Raw genomic sequence first — 25673 nt, 5'->3', positions numbered from 1 at the left:
ACCCAGGCGCCCCTATGGATATGATTTTAAATGAATGCTGGACTCCCTAAAAGCTGCCCATTAACCCCGGGCAGTGAGCTGTTGGATCTTCAGTCAGAGCCAAACCTTTTTTTTTTTTCCCAAATAGATGCTCTTTTGTGTAAGGATCCATTTGGCACCATTTAAATGCCTCAAAAAAGTGCTGAGTTGAAGCAAGAACTTAGGAAATACGCCCCCTCTGGCTTTAGGGTGATCTTAAGCTCTGCTCTACCTGAAATAGTCAGTATGATACCTCCTGTTTTGACTAAGTGTTAATGATAGGGCCTTCTTGTATTCTCTAAGGTGTCCCCGTTTAATTAACAAATTATAAAATCACGCTACTTCTGATACCTTCTGGAAAACATTATTTAATAAAATATAAGCAATCAAGGGGTGCCTGGGTGGCTCAGTGGGTTGAGTGTCTGACTCGATTTTGGCTCAGGTCATGATCTCATGGTTCATGACTTTGAGTCCCCTGTCAGGCTCTGTGCTGGCAGCTTGGAGCCTGCTTGGGATTCTCTCTGCCTCCCCCTGTCTCTCTCTCTACTCCTTCCCCACTCACGCTCGTGTACTCTGTCTCTCAAAAATAAGTAGACTTTAAAGAAGAGTAAAATAAAAGAACATATAAGCAAACAAGAGATGACACAACCAGAAAAGCTCCAAAATACTGACACCATGACTCTAATTGTGGGTTTGAGACAGTATAAAAAGAGCATATCTTGACATATGAAAATACTTTACCAAAACTTGTCAACAGAAGGAGAGGGGCAAAGATGTCAGTGATGCTCAATTCTTTACTGTCGTGGCAAACAGTCACGTAAAATAGTATAAAATTAGGACGTGGAGCTGACTTGTTTTCAAATCTTCTGATAACTTATCTTGGTTTTGTGACTGTAACGGATTCTTTAAAAATGAATATTCTTTAGTGAAGAAATCCTTTTCTAAAGTTCAACAATGCCATCACTTTCCCTTTGTTTTCTTTTGTCAAATTCAAGTAAAATCAACTACAGTATTTGTTTTTGCCTTTATAATATCTGTATGAATAACTTGGATGTGACGATCTTAGTCCTATGAAAACATCTGCATCCGTATTTATTTATATATGCTGTGCACAGAGAAGGGTGTCTGGAATGATAGTCACTTAGGTCAAGCACAAAGGGGCTTGGGTTAATTTTTATGCCAATCTTTATACTTTCCTAATGGCTTGAGTTTTTATAATGCACTTGTGTCATTTTTATAAGAATAATAAAATAATAAAAAGAATGTCAACTCCAGGGTCAAAGCTTAAATTGGGATTAGGTAATAAAATCAGTCCTAAAAGGAAAAATCAAGTGGAGCTCAAATTACTTTCTGAAAATTCCTTAAGTAACCGATAAAAAATGAGAATCAAGGCTGTGTATAGAATACAGTCTCGGATTGTAACCAATTAGTAATTGGAACTAGAACTAATGTTACAAATGAATACAGTTTTGCAAAGTATAAAATGAAAGTATAACACAAAATGAAAATATTTACAGTATCTTTAGTTGCATTATTCCAAGAATACCATTTTATTTTGTCAACTGTTTGTAGCTGAACGTATATCAGTTACATGCTTATATGATGCAACTTAACTGAAGCCCTTGACTTCTGCTCCATTATTTTAAAAAATGGTAAAAAAATAAAAATAAAAAAGGCCTGGAAAAAAATTCTGAAGCCAAGATTTAGCATGAATTTATTTCCATTTTAAGGTAATCTAACTATATTTTCCAGATATTTTAATGTAATTCAGGCTGAATTCGTAGCCAAAATACGAATTCAGAAAGAACTAAATAGGACCATACGGTATTAGCCATCTTATGCTGAGAAGCGTCAGCGAAAGAGATAATTTGGGGGACAAATGGAGCGAACCATCCCCTGGGTCCTGTGTTGCCCATTTGTGACTGGACTAGGAAATCAACTTAAAATTTTTGGCCTCCCACCTGCTCCCTCTGTTCTCTGCACTTGACTATGTATGTTTTATGCAGACTTAGCCTGTCTGATGTGGTATCAGGAATTTCTGTGGTTCTCCATGGTACAGAATAAAGGCCAGACACTGAATGCTGACCTCATTCATGCCAACCTTAGCCCCGTGAAACAGGTCCCTAGCCCCACCAAACTCGGCCCCAGTCCCCAAGCCAGAGCCCACAATCCTCAACTTTGCTACCTCCATGACTTTGTTTATCTGCTTCTTCCAGCAATAACTCTTTAAACTGAGGACAGCATCTTCCCCATGCTGGAGGTCATTGGGCATGCCAAGCCTTAGCTTTCCTTAGTAATGGAGAACAACATAGCAAGTACTCGTTCAATTCAAAGGCAAAATTTGTAAGTACCGTGATAAACAGAGACCCACAGCGGCCTGCTGTAGGGAGGCAAGGAAGAATTTTGACCAAAAGTCAGTCAAATGGGCTGTGGAACAGGTAGAAAGGAATATGACCTATTCAAGTGTTCAATATTACTGTAGTAAGTTGAGAGGAATGCGTTGAAGTCGATCACAAAGACTGGTTAGAGAAACTATGCGAGGAGCAGTCTGTTCAATACAGGTGGGCAGTCCTTGAGAACGCAACGGTTGGCTCTTCAAAGTGTGTTGACACCTTCCCACCTTGGCCCTGACCCCAGACTTCCTGTCATTAGAAGCTGGCCGTGCCTCAGATGCTGGGTAGTGATATGCCAGCAGGGTAGTGATACTGGCAGCCAGTACCTTCTCTGCCCGCAGAACTGTATCAGCCACAGTTAAGGCACTGGGTTGTGAGGGGCATCAGGCAGAGAGAGGGCGATGAAAAAAGTAATGAGACATGTCTTGATCAGATTGAGACCTGAGTGTGGGGTAAGGACCTTATACCTTGGAGACAGAATCAGATCCAGGAATGGGCCAGATGGGACACTTCATAATTTTCCTATATTAAAACATCTTGATCTCTTTCTTGTGGAAGAAATACAAACTGGTTCTGCTTGCACTAAAGGAGACAGGACTCTTCAGTGATAATAAAAACAGTAACGCACCTGGAAACACCCATGAATAGATAAAGCATAATACTGCCATTCAACGGACTATTACTCAGCAAAAAAAAAAAAAAAAAAAAAAAAAAAAAAAAAAAAAAGTGGGCATATGGGTGAGTCAGTCAGTTAGGCATCTGAGGGGGTGTAGTTCAGTGGTAGAGCATTTGACTGCACTTAGACATCTGACTTCGGCTCAGGTCATGATCTCATGGTTTGTGAGTTCGAGCCCCCTGTTAGGCTCTGTGCTCACAGCTCAGAGCCTGGAGCGTGCTTTGGATTCTGTGTCTCCCTCTCTCTCTGCCCCACCCCCAGTCATACTCTCTTTCTTTCTCTCTCAAAAATAAAAAAAACTCTAAAAAAAAAAAAAAGTACTACCACTGCTTGTGCCAACATGGATAACACACAGAATCATTATGCTGAACGAAGCCAAACACAAAAGAGTCCATTACTGCCTGCTTCCAGTGGTAGAAAATCCTCACTAGGCTGTAGGGCTTAAAAATCAAATCAGGGGTTGCCTGGAGGGGGAAGGAAGAATAAGGGGTATATGGAATCTGTGGGGGTTCTGTATCTGTTTTTAAGTTTATTTATTTATTTTTGAGAGAGAGAGAAAGCATGAGCTAGCAGAGGGGCAGCGGCCAGAGGGAGAAGAAGAGAGAAGATCCCAAGCAGGCTCCACACCGTCAGCACAGAGCCCGATGCGGGGCTCAAACCCACAAACAGCAAGATCATGACCTGGGCTGAAATCAGGAGTCAGATGTTCAACTGACTGAGCCACCCAGGCACCCCAAAGATCTTCTTCCTTTATCTCGATTATGGTGGTGATGTAACAGGTATATAAAACTGTGAAAACTCACTGAATCTCACATATTTAATGAATGCAGTTTCTTGTTTGTCTGTCATTCCTCAGCATAGCCGGTTAAAAACCTCTCACACAGACCTAGTTTAGGCGAGTATTTTGCATTGCCGAGCTCATGGCATGCAGTCGGTTCCAAGTCAGCAGTACACATTGTCAGAGGAAATTGCAGAATCAAATAATAGATTTTACAGTGACTTATGCCAGGCACTAGGGACTATTGTTAAGTCATCTAGATTCTAAACCCTTTAATTTGTCTCCTGAGAAATTCCTGAAAAAAGAAAAAAATAAACACCATTGAAGAAAACGGGAAAAAGAAAAAGGGACTGGAGAGAATTACAAACTGTTTCACTGAGGTTTTTTGTTTTTTTTTTTTTCCAGGACATCAAAATTTTTTTTTTGCCAGAGACAATGCACCAGGTGGCAACCCCATTCACATACAATTTCATCCAGAGAAGTCCAAGTCTAGATTGCCAGGCCCTAGCCCTGGGGCAGAGATGAATAGTTTGAAAGCCAAGGCTATCCCTCTGTGCCCATGTGCATGGCATCTGGTCTGTTTGAAACATTACTGACACCAGTTTCTCATCTTTCGGCGAGAGGAACTTCAAAGTCCTTTAGTATGTGAGTGTGTGTGTGTGTGTGTGTGTGTGTGTGTGTGTGTGAGAACCTGTGCACAAAAGACACAGATGAGGTCAGTCACTTGCCTCAGTTGATGTCAGGGATATCGAAAGGTTCCCTTTGCCTCACACTATCTCATTCCTTTACATTTTCCTTGGCTTTGTCTTTGCCTCCCCTCCAACCAACCGTTATCTTCTTTAAGCTCATTCCCCTCAAGAGGAAAGAGAGAGAGAGTGTGCTGAGACCTTTGGTTCTAGAAGGGTCACAAGTACAATTAGTGATCTGCTACCAGCGAGCAGAAGCAGCCTCCCACATTTGCGCACTGGGAAGCAGCAGTTTGCTGGGTTTATCTGCTGTCATGGAAGCAGTTGGCCTATTCCTTTTGAGAAGGTCATTTCATTGGGGCTGTGTCAAAGCAACAATATCAAAATGTAAAAGATGTCTTTTTATTACCAAATATGTATGTAAATGAAATGCCTGCCTTTTTCCTCCAAGTGACATGCTTCACACACTACTTGGAAATGAAACCAAAAATACAGAAAGTGTAATTGTCCTTTTTTTTTAAGGGTGCATCATAACATCCCCACATCAAAACAGCCATGTATCTTGGGCTCATTTGGGGACTTCCATTAACCCGAGTCGAGTCAGAAAGGAATCAAGGAAGCCAGGGGTGAGAACATCTTGAAAAAAGAAACCATCCCTGTTGGTCTAAACCATGACTTTGATGAGTACAGTAGAAAAAGGTGCCCCCCGCCCCGGGATGAGCACTGGGTGTTGTATGGAAACCAATTTGACAATAAATTTCATATTAAAAAAAAGAAAAGAAAAGAAAAAGGTGCCCGAGCTTAAGATGCTTTCAACCCATCTAGTTGTGATCATTAATCTCTAATGATTTTTGTAAAGATGCAAAATTAAAAAGTGATGGCCATGAGAGGGATACACATGATAATCCTTCCCATCTCAGGACTTGGCCTTGGGCCTTTCTCAGGTCCCACATATAGATCAACAATGTGTTGATGCATACTGTATGTCTCAGAGTGTGACTGGTAACGAGCACAGTATGGCCAGTCTGTGAGTATCTGCATTGAATCAGATTGTTTCCAACTTCACAAACCCAGTAAAGCAATAAGGTTCTAAATGTTGATACTGGCACCAGGGTGGCGCAGTCGGTTAAGTGTCCGACTTCGGCTCAAGTCATGATCTCACGGCTTTTGAGTTTGAGCCCCACACTGGGCTCCACGTACTGACAGCTCAGAGCCTGGAGCCTGCTTCGGATTCTGTGTCTCCCTCTCTCTCTGCCCCTCCCCTGCTTGCTCTCTCTCTCTCTCTCTCAAATATAAACATTAAAAAATTAAAAAAAAATATATTGATACTGAAGTTGCATTGTGAGCGGGAAGAACGTAGCCACACCTACTAAAAGCACAGCTTGGGCTTCTGGAAGGTTGAGACCTACCCTAAGTGGAAATGCATCTGGAGGAATGGGCTGCCTGTCAGGAGGTGATTCAGTGTAGCCCAGATGTTGTTGCTCAGGAAGAATCTTCCGGTTACAGGCCATGTGCCAGGCACCATGCTAGGTACAGAACTTGGGATGAGTTGGGATGATCATACTTAACTCCCCACCTTTATTTGGGAAATGTTTTTTTCACTTTTTCCAAAGCTCTTTCTCTGGTAAAGTAGGTCAGGTGGACAGATCCCTATGTGGCACGCACAGAGCCCACACCGTGTGGGGTTAGTCAAGACGCAGGGACAGGGTGACGAAGGTACCCACTGAGTGGAGGAAGCACTTCTTAACCTCTCCACCCACTGATATATTTAAACTCAAACTGTAAGTTCTGAAAACTACACTCCAGGTTGGGGAATCTCTCTAGGATCCTGAGCTTTTTGTGGCCCTGTAAAATTCTTGGATGGATTGGTTCCTGGATGTTTGACCCACACGAATGGCCTCATTGTTCTGGGGATTCCCACAGGTGACCCAAATAGATGTTGGTGGCTGGGGTGAGTTACCCTGTGCTCAGGCATGGAGTGTGGGTGCCAGGGGTCCACGCACACAACTGTCACACAACTATGTGAGGCCCTTCATGGGTCTTTCACGACTCAGTCTGTCCCCATTATAGCATCTCACCCAGACTGCCCCCAGAACTACCTCCCTGCTGCCTCATACTTGGGATCTCCGACTGTAAACTGTTGGACCAATGACCACGCCACCCAATAGACAGGCATGTTCTACCTGACCAGCACAATGTTCTCAAAAGTTTTAAATGTGACATCTTTAGGTGGGACTTTGTGTACGTAATGCCACAGACTCTACCGCTCCCCATTGCCCTAAAGGCAGCCTGGCCATCCCTGAAAGCACCAGAGCTTATGGCTCTGAGGAGCTATTTCCTGCACACTCTCCCCAGTAAGAGGTATTTGCCTTATATCTCATTTCTAAGAAATCAGCTGCACTGGTGGCTAAGTGACATTAATGTGCCAGGGGCTGAAGAGGGTTTGTGAACAATCTAGAAAACGTTTGCCTTTTAGCTGGGATGTCCTGCAGAGTCAGTGCTTTGAGTCAGAGGAGTGAATCTCAGACTGTGGAATTAAAAACTTGTCAGGGGGCGCCCGGGTGGCCCAGTCGGTCGAGAATCTGACTCCTGGTTTCACCTCAGGTCATGATCTCACAGTTTGTGAGTACGAGCCGCGCATCAGCCCTTTCCCCACTTGCTCTCGCTCAAAAATAAGTAAACATTAAAAGAAAAATAAAAACTCGCCAGGTATCGTAGAGGTGTTTTAGAAAAAGGGGGTACAGTGACAATGAACAGATGGTCATACTCAAAATTCCCTGCTTTCTTTGAATATAAGCGCTGAGTCAAATACAATGGAACTTGGTGACGGGAGTCTTGAAGTACGCTGTCAGGTCTTAAGAAGCTCCTATTTTAAGAGGTGAGGCTGGTGTCCAAGGCTGCACGGTAACCGTGGGCACAGTAACTGTGCTGGGGGCCCACTCCTGATGGCTGGCTGTCAAAACAAGGGTCTGAGGGACTGTGCAGCTCTTTGGATGGCTATCATTCCACTGACGGTGTCCCTCTCTCTGCATGACAAAAGTCAACATAAAGAAGTCGGGGCTTTGCTGCTGTTTTAAATTTTCCACACTCCTGATTCCTTCCACTAGGGCCAAATAATTGAAATGTCTGTGGTAAGTGCACAAGGCATATCACAGAAGGCAGAAAGTTTGGATGGGAAAATAAGAGGGAGAGCTTTTCTCCTCTGTACTTGAGGAGAAAAGAAGAAAATCTCTTTTAGAAATCCTTGTGAGGATCCCAGGGGCACCTGGGTGGCTCAGTTGGTTGAGGGCCTGAATTTGACTCAGGTCATGTCAGGTCATGATCTCACAGTTAAGGAGTCCAAGCCCCACACTGGGCTCTCTGCTGACAGCTCAGAGCCTGGAGTCTACTTCAGATTCTGTGTCTCCCTCGCTCTCTCTCTGACCCTCCCCTACTCATGCTCTGTCTGTTTGTCTCTCTCTCAAAAATACACAAACAGCCAAAAAACAAACGAACAAACATTAAACAAAAGAGAAATCTCTGTGAATATTCCAGTATCGGAAATATCTGACCAAGTAGCAGCTAATAATTACCCAGCACTTTTAAGCGCCAAGATTTGTACTAACCACTTAACATGCTTTAACGGGCAAGAATTCTCATTATAATCCTCTGGGCAAGACTCAGTGCCCTTATTTTGCAAACCAGGAAACTGAGGCGCAGAGCATTTAGGCAAGTAGTAAAGCTTGTTTTCACTGAGACAGTAGGTCTTCCGCCACGGCCACTATGTAGGGGCAGGAAGGAACTGACTGGGAATGATTTGTTAGACACCATCGCAGGTCCTTGGCAAAAGATCTTTCATTTTAACCCCTCACAGAGGAGGGACTAAGGCTGAGGAAGTTTAGTAATGTGCTCAAAGATTTGTGATTTTCTTGCTCACCTATCATCTGATTCCAGATGTGATTCCAGCTGCTTCTAGAAACACGGTGGAGGTGAGGACACCAATGGTCAGAGGACACCAATGGTCAATGGACATGGAGAATGTCCACAGAGTCAGTCATTGGGTAAGATTTGAGAGAAACCAGCAAAATTCCTCGGTCTGTTCTCTTGACTACCTCAAATGTTCATTCCCTTGGGATGAACAGTGCCTTCCCAGCAAATCCTATTTCAAAATGCAAACAGTCCCCTGGAGGAGATTTTCCTGGGAAGGATCTTATCAGAATCTCCCAACCCTCTTCCAACAATATCAAGAGGCGGTGGGGGGGGGGGGTGGTGGTTAACTAGCGACTAGGCAGGAGGGTGCACAAGGTGCTAAAAAGGAAAACAAGATCAGAATATGAGACCAGGTCACCAGAGACTCGTTTCCCAAAGTCAGAATTTTGCCTGTGGTCATTTAAAGTATAATTTCAACAAGCTTGACTAGTCTGGATGTGTATAATTAAGTTTCCATTCCCCCCAGGCACGTCATACACATGCAGACGAAGTATAAATAGCATTTTCATACATAGGAGTAACTGCGTAGCTCAATCTCAAACCTCAACAATCATAGTTTGATTGTCTAGAAACCACTGGTATTTCACATTTACTTCTGGTGTTTTCAAACAAGTCTACCCAAATGTCACATCTGGAAGGATCGTTGTTTGAAATTGAATTGTTTTTGGAAATTACTGGATGCCACGTTAAGGAATTTTCCAATCCAGCCTGTGTATTGGCCAACTATTAGAGTCTGTTACTCATGATTTGGAGTTTTGTTTTGCTCCTCGGAACGATAAGAAAGCCTTGGCCAATCATTTGGAAATGCTGTTAATATTCAAATATCTTCGTGTACCTGATTTTTAAATAACAACCCACTGTTGGGGTGCCTGGTGGCTCAGTCAATTAAGTGTCCCATTTCAGCTCAGGTTATGATCTCAACGTTCATGAGTTCGAGCCCCACATTGGGCTTTGTGCTGACAGCTCAGAGTCTGGAGCCTGCTTCTTATTCTGTGTTTCCCTCTCTCTCTGCCCCTCCCCCACTTGCTCTCTCTCTCTCTCTCTCTCTCTCTCTCAAAAAACATTAAAAAATACAAAAAAACTACTGGTATTTTGAATATATGCTTGGAATTTTAGTTACAAATGTAAGTCAAAGAACAAATTCCACATTTCAGGAATCTCTGCTCCTGAAAGGAATACAGTTTCTTGGTAGAAGGTTTTGGTTTTTTTTTTTTTAATTCCCACATTTGAGATAAAACTGCTTTTCTCCCTGATTCTTTAGAAGGTTAGAAGGTGAGGTGTATGATCAAGTATCTTGCCAAATTCTTGTTAAGAATGATTTTCCTGGAAGGGGCGCCTGGGTATCTCAGTAGGTTAAGTGTCCAACTCTTGATTTCAGCTCAGGTCATGATCTCATGGTTCGGGAGATTGAGTCCTACGTCAGGCTCTGCCCTGATAGCACAGAGCCTGCTTGGGATTCTCTCTCTCCCCCTCTCTCTCTGCCCATCCCCCACTCTCTCTCTCTCAAAATAAATAATAAATAAACATTAAAAAAAGAATGACTTTCCTTGAAGAAAATGGATGGAGGATGTCCCTGGTGTTTGGTGCTTGTGCTTCTCATTTTGGCACGAGGCCTGACCCTTGTGGTCAGATGGCTTTCAGGTCATAGGGAAAATGAAGCTTGAAGGGAGCAATGGGGGCAAGACAGGAAAATCCCACAAACTAAGAAAGCCACTCAGTTTTTCCAGCATTTACAGTTAGAGAGAAAAAGAAGCCAAGCATAGATACTATTTGACCTGGTATTCAGAAGTGGGGTTTTTTCCAATGCCTGATTGGTCTTCAGCTTATATGCTAAAGGGCCCCCAGCTCTGAGGGAGGGCCAAAGAAGAACATTAGAATATTGATGTATTGAAATATGGGAAACTTATTGAATTCCTGGGTGTATTAGGCCCTTCCTCAATTCGTAGGACATTTCTTCATGTAAGACAACCTCATAGAGGTAAAAATTTGAAAGAGAAATGAACATAAGCAGGAGGTGAATTACAAAATATAAAGGGAAAGCAAGAGATAGAGTCCTATGGTGCACCTGGGTGGCTCAGTCAGTTAAGCGTCTGACTTTGGCTCAGGTCATGATCTCATAGTGCATGAATTCTAGCCCCACCTCAGGTTCTGTGCTGACATCTCAGAGCCTGAAGCCTGCTTCAGATTCTGCATCTCCCTCTCTCTCTGTCCCTCCCCCACTCACATGCTGTCTCTCTTTCTCCCCCTCAAAAAATAAATAAACATTAAAAAAAAAAGAGAGAGAGAGTCCTAAGTCAGACCCTCTTGAAACTCCACCTATTCAGAAGTCTCAACCATATGACGCTTAGCAGTAAGATTCTGTTCACAGGACAATCGCCTCTGTTTCAATAATGACTTCTTCCAGGTTGTATTGGACTGCCTGAGTGAAGTTCTAAGAATCTTGGGAAAGATCCTAGTTGTTGAGCTTAGAATTTGGATTTCTAAGCACTACGTACATCCATCCTGTCATTACGCAGAGACTTACAAAGTATTTACGACTAGAAACTATGGGTGTCTGTTTGGAGCTGGAAGCAGAGAGATGGGAGCAAGAGGTAGAAGTAAGCATATGAAGATGTACAAAATTATTTAAGTTGGATTAATTCTTTTGGACTGTGGCATGTTGTAGCTTTGTTCATTTTTAGGCCTACGTAACATTAGAATTTCTCATGTGTGATAGTCTCCTCTCACAGACTTTACAGTTAATATTTTTGTTTCTAGAGGAGCAGAAAGCCACATACCGGGACACCAAATGCAGTGACTATCTAATTTTGTTTTGGTCTTTGGGCTGCAGGAGAGGTAGCTCTGTCGTGGTCTCTCCCATCACATATATAATTGTAATTTGAAGCTTATCTTAAAAAATTGTTATGTTAGCCTGTAATTTGTACAGATGAGCATGGCTCTTCACATTTTTGTATTAGGAAGTGATACATCAATTTTACCCGTGATGCTGTGGCTTAAAAATTTGTCACTTTCACCTCACCCCCCCACTCAATACACACATAGTCCACCCATGCAGTATACACACACAAAGATTCAAGAGGCCTGGTTTCTAGAACCAAGAGGGCAGAAGAAGACTGGTCTGGTTACCTTACAGTTGCGCTTTGTACACCTGAGAGCCATGGGATCCTAGAGTGGTTCTCCGATATGCAGGCATGGTTGGCACCAAGAAAAGATGAAGAAATGGCACATGGGGGGTTGGACATCAGTAGTCCAGCTGTGAACATCATCAGGGGGCAGTTTGTGAGGTCAACACTGGATTTGGTGACATCAGTACAGCTGAGGAGGTGAACTAGGGCCGCTGGAAAGGCTCATAAGGGTACTAATCCCCAGAAGGATCCCACTGAATGTTTTATCTACTGCCTGTCAAGACTTCCAAGTCATTCTTGTGTTTGGGAATCATAGAGGCAAATGGTGCCAGGAGCCTTAGTCTTTTTTTTTAAAAAAAATTTAAGTTGATTTACTTTTGAGAGAGAGAGACAGACAGAGCATGAACAGGGGAGGGGCAGGGAGAGGGGGAGACACAGAATACAAAGCAGTGGGCTCTGAGCTGTCAGCACAGAGCTCCACGTGGGGCTCGAACTCACAGACTTTGAGATCATGACCTGAGCCAAAGATAGATGCTCTACTGAATGAGCCACCCAGGTGCCCCTCCAGGAGCCTTAGTCTTGATTTTAGAAACTCAGTCTAGCTCAAGGCATGAAGAGACAAAGGACTAAGCAGACTCTTCAAATTAACCTTTTTCTTCCTATGCCTCACTTTCCTATCTGATAGACTTGATTAGCTTGGCTGGTACTTCGTAAAAAAAAAAAAAAAGTATGAGATATAAGTGAACAGACTGTAGTTACCTCAGTTTTCCACCAGCAGTCTACACACTTGCTTTATCCACATTCAACCTCCTTCGGATATTCACACGTGCCTCCTCCTGAAACCCTGCCCTCCCAGTGGGCACTGGGATCCCACCCACTGCTGTGGGTTTCTCCTCCAGGCTTCCCACTCGTCCCTGTCCCCTCTCCTGTTTCTTCAGCCTCCCTCCCTCCATGGGATCATAATCCTAAACATTCAAATATGGTCTGGACACTTTCATCTTTAAGGAAAACTCTCTTAGCCCAACATCTCTATTTCTACTCCATGCATTATTTCTCTCCTGGTCTTCAGAGCCAAACTTCTCAACACACATCCTGCTGTTACTGGTTCTAGGTGGTTTTGCCTTCAACACCTTTGGCAAGCATGTTTGCTACATGGCTAACTGGCCACTAGGCAATCTCACCTTAAAAGATAAAATAACAAAAAATACAAGATGGACAGTAAAAAGGGCATGAGGAAACATAAAAACATAATTAAATTATTAATTTCTTCCTTCATTAAGAGAGGTAACAGTTTGGGGCCCCTGGTTGCCTCAGTCTGTTAAACATCTGACTCTTGATGTCAGCTTAGATCATGATCTCACAGTTGGTGAGTTCGAGCCCTACATCTTGGGATTCTGTCTCTCTCTTCCTCTCCCTCTGCTCCTCCCTCACTCGTGCTCTCTCTCTCTCAAAATAAATAAACTAAATAAACTTAGAAAAAAGAGACGTATCAGTTTTCCAAATACTAGAATGCATATTTGAAAGTGAGCTTTGCACTGCATTGTGAAAGCCTTCTACTCTGTTCATTCTTGGCATATTGTCACATGTCTGTTGATAGATGTTCCAAAGTTCTATGGGAAATGTGTAAGAAATGCTAATGCTGTAATTCATTTGTTAGTGGGCTTTGTTACCAATGTCACTGTTATCATTTTCTCGTGTGGTATAGTATAGTATAGTATGCAATCCGCCTTCACACTCTCTTTTTTCCCCCTTCAAGTAAGTTTTATCAGCCTATTTTCTTTCAAGTCTACATATGGTGTTGTTTTTCCCTATTCTAAGACAACATCTATTCGTCAGTGTATAGAGCTTTATGGGGACTAGCTAAGATTTATGTAATATAAAATTTGGAACTTTGTCAATGGAGAAATGAAACCAAACTGTCAACCAGTTATTTTATCTTTTACAGCCAAATTGCCGTACAGCCAATTAGTTATGTGGTGAAAACGTTTGCGGCGAAATGCTTTGGGACAGTGATGTCTATGGTGGAGATGGTCACAGGAGAAACACCAGACATGATCTTCATCATTCACACACTCTGGAATCCTCACCACTACTCCGGATATGTTCTTTCCAAGGCTATAAGACTCAGTCCACACTGCCAAATCGAATAGTTATTTTTTGGCCCTCATCCTGCTCCACCTTTCAGCATCCCGCCCTGCTTTCCACACGCTTGTTCGTGACATTTTCTGTAGTGTCTCCAGCCTCTCATTCTCCAGTTCCTTTTCCTTTAGTGCCTCAATGATTTAATGCCTCAGGGCTCGGCCTGGCATCTCCTTTCCCAACCCTCTGTTCATTCCTATGACCTTAAATATACATTAAAAATGCACAAATATATATCCCAGTCCAACCTTCTCTTTTGAGATCCTGACTTCTATATTCAGTCTGACTTACCCACTTAGATATGTCACAAGCACTTTGAATTTGCCGTGTCCAGAAAAGAACCATTGGTGTTAACTTCCAAGAGCCTACCCTGTCTCAAGTCTTCCCATATTAGAAAATGGCACCAGAGCACTTGCCCAAGCTAGAAGTTTGGGAGCCGTGCTTGACCCCTCCTCAGACCTCCACATCCCAACTACCACCAAATTCTGTGCATATACCTTATCTCTGTCTTTGCTACCAAATGCCTTGGCCAAGTTTTCATCTGCTCTCAGCTGGATCCCTGCAAGAGCCACACAACTGATGACCCATGTCTCCTGGATAGCTGCAGGGACTATGGTGTTTCTACAGCCTCATCTTGTGTCCCTGTCACCCCCCTCATTGAGCTCTGACCACACTACCTTCAGCCAGAATGTCTCCTCCTCTTATTACTCCCTTCTCCTCACATCTTTCTTCCTGGCCAATTCTTTCTTACAGGTCATGTCTCAGCTGAAATGTCGCTTCCTCCCTGAGGTTTCCTCTAACCGAGATTCTGAATGTCCACCTCCTGTCATTATTCACTGGTATATCACAATTTGCAGCTGTATATTTATTTATATTTATTTCCTATTACTTCCTCTGTAAGAATAAAAACTCCATGAGATCAAGAACTGTGTCTTTTTTATGACTAGATATTTAATACTTATTCCAATGCCTAACTATATATATTTGCTGAATGAACACACTTCTGTCCACTTTGTCTTACTCAGCAGTCCTAGCCTGGCAGGGTAGCCACACCCAAGTTGTATCCCACACATTCCACGCCTCTTAGACTTGAAAAGATAGGGTCTTCGTAATTAGATCTGGCTCTGACACCCACTACCAAACCCACTGTGTAACTTTGGTCAGGTTGTTTAACTTCAGTCTCCCCAGATAGAAGTCAGAAAATAGTATCTGTCTTATGGTTATATTGTGGAATATTAAGCTCCGATCATGAATATATAGTACTGATCATCAAGGTACTCAATAAAAAGTTGGTTTCCTTTCTTCCATGCCTTCTTATAAACTCCAAACCCAAAAGATACAAATGTGCACAATCCTTTGAGAACATGTGTCCTGTCCTTCTGAGTCTTTCTGATTATGACATTCCCACTGAGAGTCTTGCCTTTAGAGAATGGGATAGTTAGTCATGGAACAGTACTTATGATATTTAAATCACATATATAATTGTAGTGCTCAATAACTGGGGTTTGTATTCTAAGAGCACTTTCTCAAATGTATGTGGAGGTAACACAAAAAGAATAGCATTTTTCACAGCATAGACACTGTACTTTAAAAGAAAACACCAGATGGCAGCACCAGATGCTAGAGATGGGTCTGATGGGATTTTTAGCTCAAATCTAAGCATCTCTGATGCCAAAGGTAGCTTAACACTACAGAGAGAATGATTTATAGAAATAGATGATTTCCTAAAGAAAAACATGCCTACTTTGTAATATGGTATAGGATTTTCACATCCTATGAGCAGAATTCTAAGAAAATAACTCCAAGCATTATCTACCTAATAAAAGGTAATGAGACAAAGGCTTCATTTTGGTTTGCAGTTACATTTAATAAACTGCCGATCTGTGTTCCCATTAGCCAGAAAAGGCCTGCAGTTGAAGAACGAAATACTATCAGCTTCTAGAAAAGGGCAACATTTTTTCCAAATATTAAATGCAAGCATTAAAATTTATTCATTCATATGAAAGTAAGGATCAACAATGAGCTCTATTACTGTACCCCTCAGCATCGCTTAGGAAAGTGCTTGCTAAGAGAGACAATAGACTTACTAAATAGACTAAAATTCAGTAGATTAAATGCCAATACTAACATTCAAACCGATAATTGATCTGTTTCCATCTTATGCATCCAAATTTCATCCAGGCTTCTCACCACTTTGAAAGTCCTGCTAAAGTAGATACTGCTCATGCAGGCTTTCCCCTGTTTTTGGAGGAAAGAAAGAAAGTGTTATCCTGCTCACGGTACCACGTAAACTGTGGATGCAGCAACCCCAGGTCAGTTCCACCTTTGAAATAAAAATCCCCATCAGGGTTTTATTTCTCTTACATCCTGCTTAGTCTCCTTCCCAGCTTGCCTGTGAGATCAGAAAGGGTAAATTCAGGCCTGTCTTCTGGAAGAGACAATGGACAATTCCAGCCCACACTGTGGTTTCGTGGGCGAGGCGGGGCTAAAGCAAACTGCCCATGGAAGTCTTGGAGAGGAACTCGTCTCAGCGGCCTTTATTTGCGTTTAGATTTGATTGAAGGGTAACAGGAACCCCTGTGTCATAAGAGAACTGAGCCAGTCTATGTTGAAGGAACATTCCGAGCACAGGGTAATTCACTCTGCCAGAGAAACGGTCACTGTTGCCCAACTGGAACGAATGGTTTTCCCAGCACTACGATCAAGGTTCTGAAAAGATTTTTCCTCACCTGAATTCACTACGAGATTGAGCCCCCTGAGAGCCTCAGGCAAGATCGCGGATTCTGATCTGAAGTCGGCTCAAGGATTCTAGAGGAAAACGGCTTTGATTGACAAGAGAAGAAGAGAAACACACATCTGAATTGTGAAAAGAACGGGCCTGTGTCGTGTCGTAGCCAAAAGTCGGCTGTCACAGGCAGATGAAATCCTGAAATCGAACAGTGCACAAAGCAGTGATCTTTATGGGAAATGGATTATGTCCCATAACATCTCAACTTTAAATGATACAAGGAAGCTGTACTATCTAAATTTTAAATGACACAGAGAAAGAAAAACAGCAATAGAACAGGATCAAATCGTAACCCAAAGAGAAAACCACACTACCCGGGAGAGGTTTCCTGTTGAAAGCACTGTGGAATGGCAAATATCTCTTCTAGGGAAGAAGTAAAGTCCAATGCTCCAAGAGATCTTACGCCTCTCTGAAGCCTACCCATTTTCTCCATTTTAATTAACGCAAGCTTGCTTTAAGTCTGGCAGCTAAAGGGACCCTATGTTGGATGACCTCCCCATGCCCTCCACTAATGCCTGTGTGGTCCCCGAATGGGCCAGCACACATCTGACAGCAATGGGTGCCAGTTTTTCACTGACACGCGCCCTCTCAGGTCCGGGAGCCGGGTTGGTTACACTGTGACAGAGCCACATCCTCCAGATGCCCTTGTTGTGACGGACTCCCCCTACTTTGATCTAAATGCACAAGTCACCGAGGGCCATTGCTGACCTCTCCTTCTGACATCTCCCCTCCGGATGACTGGGTGAGTCAGGAGGTGTCTTCCTGTGAAGCCGTGGGCCCAGGCCAGCCTCGTTTAGCAGTCGTGACTGACTGAGAACACGCTGTGCTTAGCCTGTTGGCACAGAGTATGTGTTACAACAAGCACAGGATTCCTGACCACACTCTTCCCTATCTTGAGATCTGTACTGAGACCACGGGAAGCAAATGCACACAATCAGGAAACAGGGCTGCAAATCAGAGAGCTCATGGACTTTCTGAGTTGTGGCCCTGAAACACAGATTCTTGTGTTCTCTGAATCCAGACCCCACACGTTCTGGAATAAAAGCAACAGCTAGAAGATGGGAAAAACAGATCATGTTTATGAGACCAGCCTGCAGCCCATGCCACACTTAAAGAGCTTGGGTTTTGATTTCAGCACAGAAACTAGCCTTTCTTTCTTCAATGTTCACTGGAAAACTTGCTCGGCATCTCTTAGTCTGACCCTTTGGCTTTAGAATCATTGTCTTGGAAACTTGTAAACCAGTAAGTTTCTAATAATTTCATTTTAAACACGAAAGTTATGGAAAAGTACTAGAAGTTTGCCAATATAATGCAATAAAAAAAAAAGTAAGCAAGAAAAGTTGCATTAAAAATAAAGGCTGCCTTCTCCACTCCCCCACCCCCCAATCCTTCTGGTTGAATCCTTTATGATAGCTTGGGTAACCTCAGTTTCCCCAAACAGTCCATTTAAAGAGTCCCTGCAGGGGCACCTGGCTGGTTCGGTCAGTAAAGAATGTGACTTTTGATCTCAGGGTCATGAGTTCTAGTCCGAATCTGGGTGTGGAGCCTACTTGAAAAAAAAAAAAAAAAAAAGAATCCTTGCAGAGGTGGGGTGTTTTAGTACCAAGCCATGGAGAAAAAATTTTGACCACTTCCTATTTCTCATGATTTGAGATTCTGCAAGGTATGACACAGAACAGTATACCCACTCCTGGGCTTAAGGGCAGCACATGGACCATGCTGCGTGGGGGGCCACACACATTCTTCCCCAATTCCGGCTGACACTGACACTTCAGGTAAACAATACTTCACCATAGAGGTTGGGGGCCCATGGGCTCATGCTTATTCCCAGTTGCCCAAGTGGGGAGCAGAGTCTCGTATCCAACCCAAATACAGCGTACAGAGCATCAATGGGAGCTAAACCCTTCCCAGAACCATGAACCCACACCTCGTTGCTTTGGAGACTCCCCTGGAGTTAATCTCCTACATATTACAATCGTGTGAGTGTTCAAAGAAAAACATGCTGTATTTGAAGAGCACGTCTATTTCTGCAAGTGCTCCAGTGTTTAATTGTTGCTAAAGTCATTTGGGGCTTTTGACACAGATTCTATTTTAGCAAGATAAACTCAGCATAACCCCGCATTGCCAAAAATGAATTCCTAAGGTAGATGACTAAAATAAACCGGTCATAAATATGGGCCGTTGGAATGGGGATTATATCTCTGCAATGTAGACACAGCATTAATGACTCATTTTCAAATAACAGTCTCTCCCAAGGATTCTTGGGATGAGGAATCAGGGAAGAAAGACATCCATCTCTCTTTCTTTAGGCAGAGCGGAAAAGGACTATAACTCCACCAGGTGGGGATGTTCTCGCATCTACTTGGCCATCAGAGATACAGCCCCTGGGGTCGGACAGGCTGCAGGGAGGCAGAAATAAGTCACGGAAAGAAAACATCCGGGACGCCTGGGTGGCTCGGTCGGTTGAGCGTCCGACTTCGGCTCAGGTCATGATCTCACGGTGCGTGAGTTCCAGCCTCGCGTCGGGCTCTGTGCTGACCACTCAGAGCCTGGAGCCTGTTTCGGATTCTGTGTCTCCCTCTCTCTCTGCCCCTCCCCTGTTCATGCTCTGTCTCTCTCTGTCTCAAAAATAAATAAATGTTAAAAAAAATTAAAAAAAAAAAAAAAAGAAAACATCCTAGGAGTGGGGCATCCTGGGGATCGTTTTCTCTCCCTCCCCTGGAGGCAGAATATACCCCCAGGTCCACTCAATGCATCTCACGTGGCATGAGTTACCTTATCAGTCACAGTGGGCACTGCCATGTTCCTTTGCTGCTTGGAATTCGTGGACTCTTTCAGGCCACCTTTCCTCCCTAAGGTCAAATTCTGAATTTTTGGTGCACTTGGTTGAACCCTACAGCTTCTCTGGTGTACCAGAAGGCGGTCTGGGGCAAAGGTCCGGCCGCAATTTGCACAGGGCACCAGCTGAGCTTGACTTGGCTCCTCTTGGTTGGACTGTCCAGTTGGAAGGGGCTGAGGCTTCCGTGGGAGTGGTCGGCGGAGCTCCCTGGGGAGCCGGTCGTTTTCTATTTGCCACTTTTCTAGGCATTTGGGCTCATGAATAGGAAGGGACAGAGTGCCAAATTCCCTACCACAAATGTAGCAGATGAGAGTCTTTGGTCGGGCTGGGATGCCACCAGCAGCTTTCCTGGCACCAGTCGGATCATCAAAACGGTTGGGGTTTGGTGCTCTGGGCCCCTCATCCTTCGGCTTGCAGCTCCTCTGGTGAACAAGACGACGATCTGGCAAGAATGTGCGGCCACAGGATTCACAGGGCAGCAGCTGAGCCTGGGAACTTTGAAACGCTGCTTCGTTCACGGCCTGAAGATTGTAGGACCCACTGCCCCTGAGAGGCTGTGGTTTGGAGGGTTCTGGCCTCCGCAGGTGTTTGGGCAACTTGCTGTTTTCAATACGCCACTTCTCCAAGCACTGGGGTTCGTGAATGGCAATTGATTGGGAGCCAAATTCTCGGCCACAGATATAGCACACCCGGAATCCAGGCCTGCGGGATGGTATCACAGGGGGGCTGTGCGGACTTTCTGACATAATTCTCCTACTGGACCGTTTTGAGAGTATCACTGTTCCAGGTCTTGTCAGAGGTCCTATCTTTATTTTTCCAGCAGGATTGACATGCTCTGTTTCTGGCAAAAGGCTGGAATGGGAGTCACTAGATAGAACGGCTTGGTCGATAAGGAAGGTGGGTTCTTTAGAATGGTGGAAAGTCTGTTGCAATTTGTTGGAAACCCTTTTTTTCTTTCCTGTTTCCATTAACAAGCAAGTCTTTCTCTATGCTCTGATTTCATGCCAGACCCCTTTTGGGATCCTGGTTACAGCGAAGGTTAGTCAGGTTGGCTGTCCTGGGGTTCCACATTGTTGCCAATACCTTAGCCCCAAAGACCATGACTCAGAGCTTCATTGCAGGGCAGCAGTCTGGAATGCTGGAAAGTCCTCATTAAACCTCAGATGCTTCCAAGATCTGGGGGGAAAACATAAATCAAGAAGTTATTACACACACACACACACACACACACAAACACACATCCCCCTTAGATTGTAAGGTGACAAAGAACAGTAATTTTTTTTTTTTTTTGGACCTAGTATCCTCTTTGGCTAGCAGAGTAACTGGCAGATAAGATTTGTTCAATACATTTTGAAATAAATTTGAAGAAAATTTCCATTATGAATTTTACTGTATAAAGAAGTGTTCTGTCCAAAGAAAGATCAACAGTTACAGTGTATCACAGACACACAGGGCACACACCCACAGGGGCATGGTGGTGAGACCACGGAAGATAGAACCAGCAACCGTGACAATGAGATTAATGAAGCTGTGGGTAATATAAAAAGACTTTCTTCCACTCCTTTAGGGATTCACAGCTTTTTAGTGCCATGAATCCTTTTGATAATTCTCTGAAGCCTATGAACCTCTTCTCAGAATAATCATTTTAAAAGCCAAAAATAAAATTCTTACTATTACCAGTGAAACTAATTTTGTTGAAATAATTTATCAAATATTTTTGGTCATGATATATGTTATATTCGAGACATAGTAATATGCCAGACTTAATGAGTGCTCATGAGCCTAAGGTCAAGAGCTCCTGCCAGAGTAGTTCAACAGTGAATATTATGAGAATTATCAGGAAAGCCCCCAGAGTGGGCAAACTTCTTATAACCTACCAGGTTTCCACTTTTCTTTATTGTGGGAATGGAATATGGATAAATTGTGGCCATGTATGTCAAGCCAAGAATGCCACCCAGGCCTTTACCCTTCTTGGTAAAATCTCTGTAGATCTCCCCTGCGATGGACAGGTTGAAATTTTGCTTGATGTTCTTTTTATAGCTATTGAACTCATTTCCTTGTATTATCCCTATCTCTATCGTATCTATATCTATACAGATGGATAATATGGATAATAAAGATTAGATAATACAGATAATATACAATTAGATAAATATCTATTTATATATTATAGTTACATATATTATTATATGTAATATATAATAACCATAATATGGAAGATAGATAATACAGATATCTATTATTATATACAAATATACTTTATATTTATACATTATACTATATATTACATTATATGTATAATTTATTATTTTAAATGATTTTAAATTTAATTTAAATTATTTTAATTATCAATATTAATCATTAATTTATTGTTACAAATAACTGTATATGATTATATGATATATTATAATAGATGTTATCTATCTGTCTTCCAAATAATTTTTATAAAAACATGGCTCATGATTTTCCCAAACATCACGGGCAAAAGGCTAAAGAATTTTTACCTTGGGGAAAAGTATGAGTCAGTTTCACCCAGGGGGAAGATTATTGTCTAAACCCCAGGAAAGATTGCTGTCGGAAGTCTTAGGGCCTTCTGCATTTCTGGAAGGGTGACTCAGGTCTGGCTCTGTGGGTATTACCCACTCCCAACCATGAAGAAAGCAGCAGTTGATCTGAGGCTGGACCCTGTAGACATAGCAGAAGCCTGGGTCCACACAGCACAAGGACAGCCTTCTGGTCATGTCAAAACACTGGTTGGGCATTGCATTTGCTACGGGACAAAAAAAGCTGGGAGACCTATGCCTAGTTCCTGTATTTTGGTGCCAAGGAAGGTCTGAATCTTTGCACTTAAGACTATCGGATTGGTTCTGGCACAGAAAACAAAGCTATCTGTCATTTGGACAGATCCTCAGACAGTGATATTAACACGTGACAAAAGAATGTGTTGGCCCCAGAGTAGCCAGCACAGAAAATGAACCTCAGAGAAACAAAATGTGTCACCTGATTGGCACCGTCCAAAAAAGAAAGTGGATCTAAAAAAACACAAGGAATAGGGGCGTCTGGGTGGCTTCGTTGGTCGAGCGTCCAACTTTGGCTCAGGTCATGATCTCTCAGGTCATGATCTCTCATTTCAAGAACTCGAGCCCCGAGTTGGGCTCTGTGCTGACAGCTCAGAGCCTGGAGTCTGCTTCAGATTCTGTGTCTCCTTCTCTCTCTGTCCCTTCCCCACTCATGTTCTCTGTCTCTCTCTCTCTCTTTCAAAAATAAATAAAAATTTTTAAAAAATTAAGAAAAACCCACAAGGAATCTAGTACAATTTTATCGGCTTATGGGGGAAATCACCCCAAACCATTGCTTCGGTTGGTTCCAGTATCTTGTTGGACCAGTATCCAGGTCCTTGACAACAAGGACCCCTTGTTTTCATTTTCCATTTTCCTTCATACCCGGAAGTTGCAGACAACAAAAGGACTTAAGGAGGCAGGAAAAATCAATGCAATTAAATAACCTTACTCCCCCTAAGCTTGCTCACAATCTCTATCTTTTCTTTCTCTCTCTCTCCCTTCCCCCCACCCCCCACACAGCTCCCAGCCAATCAGAATACTGGGAAGGCCCCATAACTTGCCTCAACAATTCCCGTCTCTTTATGATCAGGTAAAAGAACTAATACTGAACACCAACTAGGCATCAGATAGTGCACTAATTTTTACACACATAATTTCAATCAATTCTCAAATGAGGAGGCAGGTATTGTTTCAGTTTTATAAACTGAAGACCCTGTGACTCAGAAAAGGCAAGTAACTTGCCCAAGACAGTCAGTGTTGAAGTGACAGAACTGGGGACCAACGCCAGCTCCCTTTGGCTCCAGGAGTCGGCTCTTTCCATGATTCACTCTGCTGAACATTCCACCCACTGAGCTTCTTCCCTGTTTTAATGTACAATTCATATGTCTCATGGGAAGGTAACTAAGCTTTCACCAGGCTTTATGTTGCCCTTTAGGAGAAGGAAGAGAGAAAAGGGAGGAGGTGAAGCCTTGGAGATGGAAAAAGCAGGAGAGAGAGACTGGGGATACTGGGGACAGTATTTTTCCTGAACCAACAGGGGTCATTTTATTTTGCTGGAACTGGCTTTCTCGATGACATTTTCCCCCTGCATGATATGCAATACGGATCTTTTTCCTAATCTCACCAACATCCCTGAAAGAAATCCACATTACCACACAGGCGTGGGGATGGGGGAGGGGTAGTTGGGGGACAGTGAGTGCAGGGGGAAAGCAAAGGCTGCCCCAAGAGGCCAGAGGTGTTCTCTTTGCAGCCACTTCACCATTTTGATTAGAGATGGATCTTTCTGCAAGTGGACATGTTTGCACTGGAGATACTTTGGAGCAAACTTGAGAGCATCATCAAATTCCTAACTGTATCTTTCTTTTCTTTTCTTTCTTTCTTTCTTTCTTTCTTTTTACCATCTCTTTCCTCCCTCAATGTCCTCCTGAAATTTCTGTCTTATTGTGATTAAAGGTATCAAAAAAGGAAAGAGGAGGTAGCTGGAAGCCAGTGAAATTTTGGGGACTGGCGGGGTCAAATGGAGAAACTTAGGAAGTTTCCGTCAGCGATTCTGACAAGGTGTAGCATGGCCAGATGCTTTCCCCTATATGTTAGTTCTAAGGGCCAAATGAGTGGAAAATACTAAATGTATATTCTTGAATCACTTAAGAAATTGGCTTGCCATGCAGTCACATCATTAAGCAATGTTGCTAGTTTATAAAGAGAACTACTTTGCAAAGCCAGCCAGCTTTACCCCAAGCAGCCGTGGAGAAATGTTCACTCCAGTTGGTCTGAATTATTCATTTTGACCATATTTGCACATAGGATATTCAAGGAATGCCTTGGAAGGCATCACATTTTATCGATATGATGCCATTTTTCCATGCCCTTTGGGGTTCACAGGAAGGGAGGGACACACTGACAAAGATGAATATAATAACCATGGAAATCCAAACCTATCTTGGCATAAGAAGGTGTTTCCCTATAAAAGAGGGGAAAGAGCACAACCCAAGAATTAAATCTTTTTTTTTAAAGTGTAGTCTTTTGAAACAAAATAAATATAAGTGATGCATAACCCCTTCCCTGTTAGTATAGAATCCAAATTCTTTAAATGTACAAACGAATAAATAAGAAAGATGGAGTTGAGCTGATGCTGGCTCTGAGCAAAATTGTAAAATAGAGGAGGTTTGTCTTTAATATCTTCCATCCACCTCATTCAGCAGGCTCCATTCTCCCCTGCCTGGTGCCCTAAAATGCTTGCCAGTCTTCCTTCCTTTGGAAATCTAGCTTTCAAAAGGGAGCCGATAGACTTATTCACACCAAGGCTTATGACTGATGCGATAATATCCCTCCCACAGTCTGGCAAAGATGACTATTTCCCCACCAGTAGTTATTCTGCCCAACTTCCTCAAATTAAGAGAGCCCCCATTCTTAGCTGAGCACATGATTTCCCAGGTAAGTCTGCAGGTCCCTTTGCAGTATTGTGTAAGACTTGTAAATACACTTTCTGAAAGGAAGAGACACAACCTTCTCCTCTTCCCTTCCTTCATACTGATGCTTAAAACACAGAGGTGATGGCTGGAGCACTAGCAGCCATCTTGGACCAGACTACATTCACGTGACCCTTGACATGACAGAGCACAGACATGTATGGACTTGAGTTCCTGGTAAAGGTGGAGCCACCATAAAACTCTCGAGTGTCACCCTTGGTCTTTATTTACATAAGAGAAATAAATGTCTACTTGTATTGTAGCCACTTTTAAATAGTTTTCTACTTGCATGAAATCTATAATTAAAGCCTAATTCTAATGAGATACAGTTTTATTTTATTTTATTTTATTTTTTATTATGAAATTTATTGTCAAATTGGCTTCCATACAACACCCAGTGCTCATCCCAACAGGTGCCCTCAATACCCATCACCCACCCACCCCTCCCTCCCACCCCCCATAAACCCTCAGTTTGTTCTCAGTTTTTAGGAGTCTCTTATGTTTTGGCTCCCTCCCTCTCTAACCATTTTTTTTTCCTTCCCCTCCCCCATGGTATTCTGTTAAATTTCTCAGGATCCACATAGGAGTGAAAACATATGGAATCTGTCCTTCTCTGTATGACTTATTTCACTGAGCATAACACTCTCCAGTTCCATCCATGTTGCTACAAAAGGCCATATTTCATTCTTTCTCATTGCCCCATAGTATTCCATTGTGTATATAAACCACAAT

At 42.9% G+C, this 25673-nt stretch overlaps 1 protein-coding gene and 1 long non-coding RNA gene across 4 annotated transcripts in view; one reads left to right on the top strand and one right to left on the bottom strand.

Annotated features, from left to right (window-relative positions):
* LOC105260510 (zinc finger protein 474) overlaps nt 1-25673 on the bottom strand; it is a 93587-nt gene that overhangs the window by 20304 nt on the left and 47610 nt on the right. For all 3 annotated transcript variants that reach the window (XM_045058121.1, XM_045058124.1, XM_045058127.1), the window contains one exon: nt 19348-20587. In XM_045058121.1, coding sequence (XP_044914056.1) covers nt 19348-20379 — 1032 coding nt within the window. In that variant the 5' untranslated portion in view covers nt 20380-20587. The remainder of the gene's footprint in view (nt 1-19347; nt 20588-25673) is intronic.
* Nucleotides 10857-14707, top strand: LOC109499978. Its single transcript, XR_002157601.3, has 2 exons — nt 10857-11117; nt 13591-14707. It is a non-coding gene; the product is annotated as an uncharacterized LOC109499978 (long non-coding RNA).

Source organism: Felis catus, chromosome A1 (assembly GCF_018350175.1).
Source record: "Felis catus isolate Fca126 chromosome A1, F.catus_Fca126_mat1.0, whole genome shotgun sequence".
Taxonomy (NCBI): Eukaryota; Metazoa; Chordata; class Mammalia; order Carnivora; family Felidae; genus Felis; species Felis catus.
The sequence above is the reverse complement of the archived record's forward strand: the minus strand, read 5'-3'. Positions and strand labels throughout refer to the sequence as shown.